This window comes from Chinchilla lanigera, unplaced genomic scaffold (genome assembly GCF_000276665.1).
Source record: "Chinchilla lanigera isolate Chin_1 unplaced genomic scaffold, ChiLan1.0 scaffold00053, whole genome shotgun sequence".
NCBI lineage: Eukaryota > Metazoa > Chordata > Mammalia > Rodentia > Chinchillidae > Chinchilla > Chinchilla lanigera.
Genome location: NW_004955454.1, coordinates 13,098,259 through 13,109,836, shown reverse-complemented (window position 1 = coordinate 13,109,836; position 11,578 = coordinate 13,098,259). Strand labels below are relative to the sequence as shown.

The following is an 11,578-nucleotide window of genomic DNA, read 5'->3' as shown; positions in this document are numbered from 1 at the left end:
CCGGGAACCGAACTCACGACCTTGCGCCTGCCAGGCAGGCGCTTTTGCCGCTGAGCTAAATCCCCAGCCCTTTTTTGTTTTTGGAACCGGGGATCAAACGCAGGACCTTGCTCTTGCCAGGCAAGCGCTTGTGCCACTGAGCTATATCCCCAACCCCTTTAATGTTTGTTTGACCCGATATATCTGCACTGTCCTTTTAAGAAGCAATCAGTGTAAAAAAACTTAGCAAGGTGCTTTTCCACATCGGTCCTCTGAAGTCCTGCATGAGCTTGCTATTCACGCGGCTCAGCCCGGCCTGGCCCCACTGAGGGTGTTTGGTAGCCACACGTGCCAGCTGTCTCTTGGCCTCGTTTAGGCTCAGGGTGGCATCGTGGAGGGCAGGTGGGAAGAGACGAGGCTGGCGATGTCGGGAGCCTTTCTTGGCACCTTTAGGGATGTGGATACTTACCTGGGCAGAGTGGCGCAGCAGTTGGCGGACTTTGAACAGGAGAGCAACGTGAGCAGATTTGTGCTTCTCAGCATTACCCTTCCGGACAGGCAGCAGGACGAGGAGCAAGGAAGCCAGGTAGGGGGCTCGTACATCAGTGCAGAGGTCCGTGTGACCTGAACAGTAATGATAGCAGCAAGGCAGGGAGAGGACCCGCGTCACGAAGTTAAAAGAATAGAAGTGACAGAGGTGATCGATTGTTGAATCGAGCTGGTGGTCAGTGAGTAGATCAGAATGGCAGTTAGGCTTCTGACTGCAACTGAGGGTTTCACTTGCTAATGAGGGAATTTAGATGGTGGAACAGGATCTGAACGACGGTGAGGAGTTCATTTTTTGGGCATGTTTAATTTGATATCTCTTTATTAATATAGGAGAAATCCAGAAGATGAAATTATAGACTTGGAATGCAGGAGCAAAATGTGATGAGTGAGAGTGATAGATGTGAGACAGTCGGTAGAGTGAGAAGTCATAGAAATGGGCGAAATTAGCCTGGAAGAAGTCTGCGAGGGACAGGAGCTTTGTGTCTGGGAGGTTTTTGAGGCTCCTGAAATTATCTGCAATGGGCGAAGGGCCCAGGCATTCCATCACATTCTCAAAGGGATGTTTGATCCTCAAAAGAGAAGAATCACTGTTAGAGACCAAACTGAAACATTTAAGGGGCCAAGAGGAGAGCAGATTTTATAAAAAGAAGCTGGAGTAGGGAGAAAGGCTGGTGGACTCTATAAAGAGACAGGACTGGCAATTTAGAGGAAAACCAGGAACATGTGCTATTAAAGGGAAAACAAAAGCAAAGGAGGGCATTGCAAGGATCGAGCGCATGGTGAGCAGTATAAAGTAGAGCCTGGAGGAGCACAGCGGAAGGTGAGAAAGTGCATGTTGTACGTGGCTGCATGTGTGTCAGTGGTGACCTGCCTGAGCTCTGGACGGCTGCCGGAGGCAGATGACGTACGGTGAGGTGGTGACGGTAAGGGAAGCCCTGGGAGGCATCTCCTCCTAGAAGCTTCATTGCAGAAGGGAGGAGGGAGGCCTGTACTTATGAGGCGCTGAGGTGGGGACTGGATTTGTGTCATAGTTTGTTTAAAAATAGGAAATGTTTAAATGCTGTGAAGAGGAGTTAGAGCAGGGGCAGTGGAAGATTTAAGGGCCTGGTGGTCAGTGGAAGGAAGCTAGGAATTGTCTGCCTGGAAAGGAGGAGACAAACTTCCTTGCTCAGTACTTTTAATAGATCAAACAGCTGCTTAATCTGGACTGGCTTAGCACATACACACCTGCTGAAAGGAATTGGTAAACTGAGGTAGACGGGGAGGAGTGTACCATTCATGCCTGATGCGTGTTTTCCTCCCAGATGAATATCTGACTTTTCTGTTCCATACTTGTAATTTGGGGGCTGGGGTTGGGACATGTCTTTAAGAATGTCTAGTGTCCTCCACTTTGCCAGTTATGATGGTGGAGGGAGACAGTCCTATTCCAGGGTGTGGGAAGGCGAGGTCAGCATGAATTAGGCACCAAATACGCCCTAATCCGGGAGATTCTGTCTTGATTCTTCTCTTACTGTTGGGAGTTGCTCTTCCTGTGGTCTTAGGTAGGAAGGCCAAGGCAAGAGTGTGAAGTGACTCCCACTTCTGGGGTTGTATTTGAACCGAAGTCTGTGACTTAGGGTCCCCATCTGGTGTCACTCCGTGACGCTCTTCAGTGAGGCTCGCTTGCGCCTCCCAAGTGCACTGCTGCTGGGGCCCTCGGCAGCACAGGGGGCGTCCTCCCCAGCTCCTCGGGACCTCGCTTTCCGTGCGGACCACGCCGCTGAGGAGCGCATGTCGCTCCTCGGTCTCGTTTTCGCCGTCAGTGTCCTCGCCCACGCTCCTTACTACTCTTTCTGCGCCCTGAGCGCCTCCCTGTTTATGTGTCAGTTGCGACCGCCAGGTCTGTAGTTCTGCAGTTTACTAGATGATTTGTTTCATCTCTTTTCTGTTTTTGTGCCTTCCACAGCTCTGGCTTCTGTGCAGAAAGGCTGTGGCTGTGTGTAACCCTCACTGTGTAAATCAAAGTCTCCAGACAGGGTAGGTGACATTGTATGGTCACAAGGAGACAGCTGACTCGGGATAACCTGAGCCCAGTCTCGGGAGGTCAGAGGATGAAGCTGTGGACAGGAAGGAGGTAGCTCAGGGGAGAGTTTATTGCGGGTGTCGGAGTAAAGCAAGCGCCCGGTGTGTTGTCAGGGCTCCTAAAGTGGGTTTGCCGTGTGGGCTCTTTGCCTGGAGTATTTTATCTGAGCAGCGTGCAAGGGAATCTGTCCAGTGCCCAGTGGTCATTCATCCCGAGTGGCCTCATGAGCCCAAAACACCCGAGATCAGTGTTTTCAATGCAGAAGTCAAAAGGAAGGCCACTCAGCGTTCCTGAGTGCCTCAAACGAGTCCACAGCCCTACTACGGGGAGGGACTGCTACGCTGGTGCCTGACAAGCTTCTCTTTTGGGAGTCAGAGTTGCTAACTGCCCACCCTTGTCGTGACTGTATCATTTTTCCTGAGTTTGCGTTTACATTTTCAAGCTTAACTCCATGGCTTGAAGGAAGAGCTGTCTTAACTTGGTGTGCTTGCCCTTTTCTGTGTGATGCCTCCCAGCTCAGTTCCGTTTCAGGGCCTCTCCCTTGCTAGCTGCTTGTTTATTAGTTAGATAGCTAAACTCTCTCTTACAGTGACTTGTCCCTGCTTACCACTCTCTGGAGGTACTCAAGATCATCTTTTTTATTTTTTTGGTACTGGGAATCAAACTCAGGATCTTGTGCTTGCCAGGCGGGCACTGTGCTGCTGAGCTATATCCCAGCCCCAAGATTTAACAATTTTTGGAAGTTCTGGCCTGGTGGAAATCACAGCAACCTCTCTGCTCATCTGTGTGGATGAGAATTAGCGGGAGCACAAGTGTTAGATGAACTGTCAAGTAGAGATTGCGTCAAGACTGCTGTATATTGAAGCAGGCCTTCGAGGGAAGTTTTCAATTTGTAGTATCTGAAGAGAATCTGAGTTTTGTTGCCATCCGTCTGGGTTTGCTTGTAGGTAAGCCATTATCCCAACATATTTTTAACCCCAGATTAACTGGTTTCGGCACATATACTTGCCATTGTATACCTAGCGTAGGTACTAGTATTTCTTTTTAAGAGAAGAAAGAACTGGAAGGATAGGATTCACTGACGATATAGCAGAAACCCAAAGTAACACGGCTTAAAGCCCCTTTTCCTTTAAGAGTTTCAGAAAAACCATTCGCAATCCCTTGAAATTAAATATTTTTCAACTCTTTTGACCTCAGCATTGCTAGGAATTTTTGTGTTACTCTATGAACTATTCATTGAAGTATTTATACTACTTCTTTTAGTATACTAACTGAAAAAATAGCTAATTGTACATCCTATTTAAATGAAATTCATTTGAATTTGAAACTTCACAGAGAAGATAGTTATAGTTGGTAGGTCCATTAATCCAATCTGTGTAAGTGTGTATCTGCTTCACAAATGTAAACAGATCTAACTCTTCTGCTTTCCTTTTTTGGGGGAATACCGATGGATCGTCCTGTGGTGAGGGCATCAAGCAAAGGCTTGATTGCAGTGCTGTGTGGCCAGGCTGGGTGGCCACGTGACAGCGGACCTGCTCCACATGGGAAGGTGCTGGGCAAAGCGGAGACGGCCCTGTGATAGATTAGGAGAAGGTAGCCAGTGAAGCGGCAGGATGGAGCCCAGAGGATGGGGGATGCTCCAAGCAGAGGGAGTTGTGTGTGCAGAGGCACTGCGGTGAGAGGCAGCCCCCCAGCTGGGCAGTTGGCCGCGGTTCTGCATAGCTGGAGTCTGATCATAAGGCTAAAAGTAAAGTTGGAGATGTGCACAGTTGCCGGGTACACCAAGCCATCTTTGCTGTTCTGAGACGTTTGATCTTTTCCCTGGAGGCAGGGAAAACAGAGATAGCGAAAATAATGACAGTGTCAGCTCAACAAGATCATGTAGAGAGTGGGGCTTAGTGATTTAGGGAAGAGACACCGGAGGGAAAGCACCACTAACGAGGCTGCAGTTCCCCCTGAGCCGTGCGTTAGGAGTGTGTCAGCTGAGTAGGACAGGGCCAGGGGCTCAAGGGGAGAGGGTGGCTTCTGCATGCTGCCGGGGAAGAATCTGTGAGCCCCTGAGAGCAGTTGGATGTAGGAGAAAAGTAAGACGGGAAGCCAGCATACATGCCTTGTGTGCCGAAGTTGCGTCATCTTTCTTATCCTAGACACAGCTCTGAAGCTCATTGCAGGTGGCTGTAATTCTTACTGTAGAAGCACCTGGCCTGAGTGTTGTGGTTTGTTTTAGTTTCAGCATACCTCGTGGAGAAATGATTCTCTAAAGAACAAGTTTGTAGGGTAGAAGTTTGATTAAAAAGCTTGTGTAGTACATTTTCTGCTATGCATCATTAAAACAATGAAGTATTTTTCTGTTGATTCTTTACTGTAGATTTGTTTGAGTTATGTTAGAAGCAGACTGTAACTAAAAATAATTTTGCATTTTGAACAGTTCCATGTACTGTTGTATTGGTTTAGATTATGGAGTAGTTGGTAGGTTTAAACTACTGGTGTCTTTGTCTCTACTGGTATCTCAGCACATTCCCCTTGGAGGATGATGAGTCCTTCTCCAAGGTCTGTCTTCCCTACAGGATTCTCCAAATCCTTCTTTGTTTTGTTTTGGCAGTTGAAGTTGAACCTGGAGCCTTTGCTCTGTGCTGCATCCTAAGCCCTCTTTATTTTTTGAGAGGAAGTCTTGCTAAGTGGCCCAGGCTGGGCATGAGCTTGTGGCCCTCCTGCCTCGGCCTCCTAGACTGTTGGGACTGTAGGCAGCACCGCCGTGCCTGGCCACTGTCTTGTTTTCCTTTTGGGAAGCAGTGTTGGCCATCAAACACTGGGTGTCTCACGTGCAGGCAGGCGATGTACCCCAGCCCCGTCAACCACTTTTTACTGAATAGTTCCTGAGCTCTTACACTTGGCACTGTTCTGAATATCGGAAGGGGTAAGTCAGACCCCATTTCTCCCTCATGCCCTCTATTGCCTCACATTCGAAATATAATCAAAGAAGGAGGAGTCTGTAGTACACCTTACATGTGGACTGCGTTCACACGCGGCCGTGTGATGAATCCAAGTTTCCTCGTCCCGCGTCTGCGTAGCAGCGCGGTGCCTCATGTACACGTGTGGGGTACCCGGCTGTGTGCGTCGGGTGGTCAGCTGGGCCGTGCTCTGTGCTGTGCCCGTTGTTCTTGGCTGTAGCTCCTTGCTGACCAGGAGCTGGCAGCTTTAGAAGGAGGGGGGTACTTGCTGCGGACCCGTGGCTCAGCAGGTCACGTGCCGTGACCATAGTGGGAAAGTGATAACACGTGTAAGGCACCGCTGCTGGGTGCCGAGCTGCCCGATGCCCTCACTCCTCCAGAGCAGGCTCTCGGTAGGCCTCAGGGCCTCAGCTCGCCTCTCGGCTCTCCGCGCTCTCACGGTGCCTGTGGGAGCTGAGGAGTAGTTCTCCGTGCTTCCCCTCGGAGGAAACTCCCGCAGCCTGCGCTGTGGTCTCCCTTCTGTGCTGTTCTGGATTTTTCTAAAGGAGGGTGCATGTCTTCAGAGTGCCTCTTTTTTCCGTTTCAGAGATGTTCGGATCCCAAAAAGATTTCAGTTATTGGTGAAGTTAAAGAAGAAAAATGTTACAATTCTCAAATTATGCTTCTTAAATAGTAGAAACAAAGATTTAATGTCAAACTCCTGTAAATTCTTAATACAGATCAGGTACCTTTTAAGTGAGTTATAATTTGTGTGGAAAAAGAGGTTAATTAATTTAAAAAATCTCTTCTTGAATCTTTTATTGTTAGATACAGTACAATCCCTGAAGTGAGATCCATCAGTTTTTCCTTGCCAGACAGTAATGTGACTTTAACTTGAAGAAATTAGTCGCAGGCTCTGTTACTGTCTGATCTATAAAGATAAGAGCAGGGCCTGTGTACGGCGCCTTCCAGCTCTTCTTGGGGCCGGACGGCCCCACAGGAGGCGGAGTGGGGTGAGAACCTGGCCAGCCTGCAAGCTCACTTTGTGGTGGAGTGAATAACTGATACTTTCTGAGACTCTGCTTACTTCGCTGTTTAATGGAGAAGGTAACGCCCACCTCACAGGGTCTTTAAGGATGGACTAGGACAAGGTGTGAGCAAAGCTGTAAGTTTCCATGGTGGCTTGTCACCCAGAGCGGAACGGAGCCAGGCATCATGGCACACACCTGTTACCATAGCACTCTGGTAGGTTGAGGCAGGAGGGTTGCAAGTTTGAGCTTTGCCTGGACAGCTTAGTGAGACCCTGCCTCAATATAAAAAATATAAAAAAGAGTTAGGGACATAGTTCAATGTGTAGGCCCTGGGTTCAGTCTGCAGTACCAAAAGAACAAAAATGAAAAGAAAACTGAAAAGAAAAAGGCAGAGTGGTTGAGACCATTCTCTGTCCCCAGCCTTGGCCTGGGTCTTAGGAATGCCCAGCTGACTGCATGCGGGGAGGAGACCGTACAGCGGCACAGGTGAGGTTCGGAGGAGAAGCCTCCTGAGCTCTGTGCAGGGTAGGTCCTCTTCTACAGTACATTACTTGCGTCATTTGAGCCACGCGCCCTCTGGTATTTCAGCTTAGCAAACTTTGAAATTTTAAAAGAGCCTCGGGGAGATTTATTGTCCCGCCTGGGCTCCTGGTGCTGGTTTGGCATTGTGTGACCTGCAGTACCCGTGGAGCCCCATGTACGGTGGTTGGACCTTTTACATCTGCATGTGTCTCCATCCTCCCCGGATCCTAAATTAGCTGACGGGAAAAGAGGCACTGGTATTTTACCTGTCGGGCACTCAGGTTATGAAGCAGTAGATGTCCTTGGGATACCTTTAGGTATGAAAAAAGTGAGAGCATGGGAGAGGCAGCTCTCTGTAAAAAGTGACCAGCCAGGAAGATATACAAGAGCAGAAAGGAAATGGAGGGGAGCTGTGTGGGCATGTCTTTAAATTTTTTTTTTTTTATTTGATAGAGTAAAAGAAGGATAACATAATAAGGGGGGCAGCTTACCAAATTACAGACAAAGTGGTAGGAAATTACCAATGGTTTTGTTTTACATATTGTTATCTACAAGGTAGTTTCTCAGGAAAACAAATAGACAAATAATAGTGAGTTACAGACAAAAGAGGTAGGAGATTACCAATAGCTGTTGTACTATACTTTGGTATCTTCCAAGTGGCTTCTAAAGAAAATAAATAGAGCTATACATGAGTGACCTATTGAATAATCATTAACTTTTCTCAATGGTTGTTGTAGGAAACACATAATAATAAACATACATCCATTTACGAAATAGCATAGGAACAATACAAACGTTACAGAGTAATGGACAGATCAGTGGGAAAATATCAATGGCTGCTGTAATACATGGTGGTATCTTCAAAGTGGTTTCTCAGGCAGACAGAGATACGCAAGAAGGATCTAACAAGTAGTTTCAGCCTAAGGGTTGTGAAAAATAGCAGATTACCTCCTCACCAGTGACTCCTGTCACTGAGGTATGATGGCTGGAAGGAAGGCCAGGATTGAAAAGAAGGACCGAGAGACTTGCACCTGTGTCTAGCAACAGGCTGTTTTCTTGTTCCTCCATAGTCATGATTACCCCGGGCTCCTCCATAGAGATGACGGTCTGGCCAGAGGGAGAAGGCAGAGTATGCCCCGGGTCCCCTCATTGCTGTTGGACTAACTGGTAGGATGGGTCTGAGCTCTGGGCCCTCCGCTTCAGAGAGAAGACCGGTCTCCAGTGTCTTTAAGTTTTTCTCTGCCAGAATAAGCCGCCTTTGCTGTGTTCTTGAACCCTTCTGCGCTGGCCCTCCTTCAACAGTGCATCTGTGGTGAAGAAGTCAGTTTCCCACCTCTAACAGCTCACTGTTGTTCCCTGGGTATTATTTCCGTTTGGTAGGGAATGGGCCACCCTTCCCGTCTCTGGGAAAGATGGAGCAGTTGGGAGTCTCTCTCGTGACCACACCTACAAGGACACATGGTGGTCTCCTAGCGTTTCTCTGCCCGGGCTCCTGGGACGTTGTGCGTGCCCTTGCCGTTTGTCTTTGAAGCTTGCGTATAGAGCAGGGCCCTTGGACCTGGGCCTGTTATGGAGAGAACCACAGCCTGTTGTAACCAAAGCATACCGTTGTGTCTCAGAATTCACTTGTATAATGTTTCTTAAAAACACACTTAACTAATGCGTCACAGTGTGAAGTGTGTCACGTCGTCTCGCAGCCCCTCCTTTGTGTGTGCAGTCACTAGTCCAGGGTTTAAAACTGCAGTATTTGAAGAGCTCCGTAAAATGAAGCGTATCTAATTGTCGGTAACACGAGAATGTTCCATACTGTAATACAACATTCAGAATTAATGAATCAGCTGCAGGAACTCTCCTGGGAAGACAGAAAAGACAGCCAGCCGTTCCCGCGTCAGGTGTTCGAGTCGGTCTCTCAGCTCTGGGGACCATCGTTGGCTTCGTTCGGCTTTCTGGAGGAGGGGTCCCTGGCACTCACATACACTGGCTCACAGTCACCGTCCCCTGCCCTGCGCCGCTGCGTGACCTCTGCCCTTGCCTAGCGCCAGCGCCGCCTCCTTCCCTTAGCCCTGGCTTCCCCCTCTGCCGTTCCGAGCTGGCTCTGACGGCGGAAGGCAGAGTCGGTAGCGCAGCGTGCAGGGTGCCCCTCCCCGTTCCTGTAGCCCCTGGAGAAAGGCAGCCTTGTACTTACCAGTAGACCCTGGGGCACCCCAAGGTTGTTTCCTGGCAGCTTACACCAGGAGAGGCAGTGGGGGCCAGCTGAAGAGGTGCGGAGGGGACGGCACCCGCCTCGTGCCTGTGCGTGTCTTCCTGTTCACTTGAAAAGAGGGAGAAGAGGCTTGGTGCCCCGGATCGAGCAGCGGTTCCTGGGTGCGGTCTAGAACGACGTGTTCACGTATCGCACACTCTAGTGTGAATGTTCGGTGTATTTCCTGAAGTAAAGTGTGACGTAAAAGGTTCGTGCCCCTTCGCGGGACGAGAACACTGCTCTTTGACTCCGGGGCTGCTGCACAGCCGTCTCCGTGTGGGCTGCGGGCCGTGCCAGTCCTGAGTCCGCACCAGGCAGCTGGCTCGTGTTGTGGTCCTTGATGCGACCGCCGGTGACTGATTCTTGTGTGCTCTTGGTTCACCCCAGGCTGTGGATGTGTGTGTTTGTTCGCGTTAGGAAATTGTTTTTCATGTGTGAGGCCCCTTGGAATCATAAACAAGAAAGTACTTTCCCTGCGAAGTGTGTCACACTGTCTTGCAGTCCCCCTTGTATGTGCAGTTACTAGCACGTGTGTGCCATGACTCCTTTGTGCACGGAACATGGGTAGCATACTCGTGGTACACAGGTACTTTGGAAATTTGGAGAAGCTTTGTGTTCTAGGGCTATTAATACTTTTTACATCTTGAAAGTGAGTCTTGTTATTGAAGTTCTAATTTGCCGTGTTATATTCCTGTTTTCCAGGGAATATCTTGGCAAACAGCTCCAATCTGAGCAGCCCCAGACTGCTGCTGCCCGAAGCTGAGCTGGCCTCTGCCCCTGCCCCTGTGGTGGACTGCCTGGAGTGGGACCCTCTGCACTTAGGGTCAAGAATAAATAATTTTTCATTTCACTAGTAATCTTCTGCTGTTGTGTAGCTGTTCCTAGTGCTGATTTCCAAAAATGCCGTGTTTGCTTGTTGAGTTGTGTAAAAGTGCTTCCTAAGGAAAATATTACTGTTACATGTACTGCTTGCAGTTTCTGTATTTATTGTTCTCAGGAAATGAATATAATTATTAAAAGAGTCTCACTCCAAACGTGTCGTTCTCTTTGTTTGTGCCTTCTTGGTATGTTGAACAAGACCGATCAGTGAGGTGGGGAGGGTGGATGCAAGCAGTGACGGCAGCCGTGTTGTGAGCGGCAGTCCGCAGGCGACAGTGTCCTAGCACAGACCTCGTGGAGCGCACTTTCACAGCCTGGGCGGGCCAGGCCCAGCCGCGAGCTGGGCGCAATGTGACGAGGTGGGTGAGGCTGCCGCTGGGTCACATGGCAGACAGTGTGCTTCATTTTAGATACGTAGAAGGAACACGCTCTGAAATAAGGACCGTGGTGACTACATGCACGAGACGCACAGATGCTCGTCCAGGGTCGGGTGCCACGTGTAACGGTGCGCTCTAGTTTTGTGCCGTGGTGCTGTGTGCAGCCTGGTTGTCTCCGTGATAGCAGCGGTGCTCCGCACGGAGAAATACCTTCCCTTCCCGTGTCAGGGAGTTTTGTGTGCCCCCTGCCCTTTATTTCTCAGCCACTGGGTTCTTAAGCTCTTCAGTGGGTCTCTGCATCTCCTTTCTCTCTTTCCCGCTCTCCCTCTGCCCCGCTTTTCCTCTTCACTCCCCTTTGCCTCTCCCTGCCTCCTCCCCATTCCTAGGTGCTTTCTGAACGTTGAATTGGTGACTGGATGCGCTAGGGCTTAAATAAGCTTTATTCACACTTGCCAGAGTATCAGTAGTCTCGTCAAACCAACATCTTTTCTTCACTGAAAGGTAAAAATTTTTAGTGTCTAGACCTAGATATTTTTATTTTCAGAAATGTGGAAAAATACTGGACAGAGCTTTTTTTAGTGCTAGTTACAGATTCCCTACATTAGCAGAATTTTCAGTTTTCATGTTAATGTGTTGAGAGTCCGTAAGTGACTCATTTTATCAGACATTTACTGTCTGGAAGTTGTGATAACCAGAGACACTGCAGTCGTCTGAGTCCTAAGAACACATTGATTCTTTGATGTCCTGGGTTCTGCTTTAGTTTCATTATGCACGGCCCCATAGTGGGAAGTAGGAACCAGTGACAGCGTTCTGATGGAATGCTAGTGCTTTGATTTCAGGAGGTGCTTTTATACATGTGTCTTGGTTCTTTTTCTCTTGTTGCTGAGACAAAACACCTGATGCCTAGAATTAAGGAAGGAAAGGTTTATCTAGCTCACAGTTTGTGGAGGTTTCAGTCCATACTCGGCAGTCTCCAAGGCAGAGTGGCACAAGATAAACATTACCAT

At 48.9% G+C, this 11,578-nt stretch overlaps 1 protein-coding gene across 3 annotated transcripts in view; it reads left to right on the top strand.

The window, feature by feature from the left end:
* The window catches only part of Atp6v1h (ATPase, H+ transporting, lysosomal 50/57kDa, V1 subunit H), a 113,531-nt gene extending 103,182 nt beyond the window's left edge, over nt 1–10,349 (top strand). For all 3 annotated transcript variants that reach the window (XM_005396063.2, XM_005396065.2, XM_005396064.2), the window contains one exon: nt 10,018–10,349. In XM_005396063.2, coding sequence (XP_005396120.1) covers nt 10,018–10,078 — 61 coding nt within the window. In that variant the 3' untranslated portion in view covers nt 10,079–10,349. The remainder of the gene's footprint in view (nt 1–10,017) is intronic.
* Nucleotides 10,350–11,578: the final 1,229 nt, after the last annotated feature.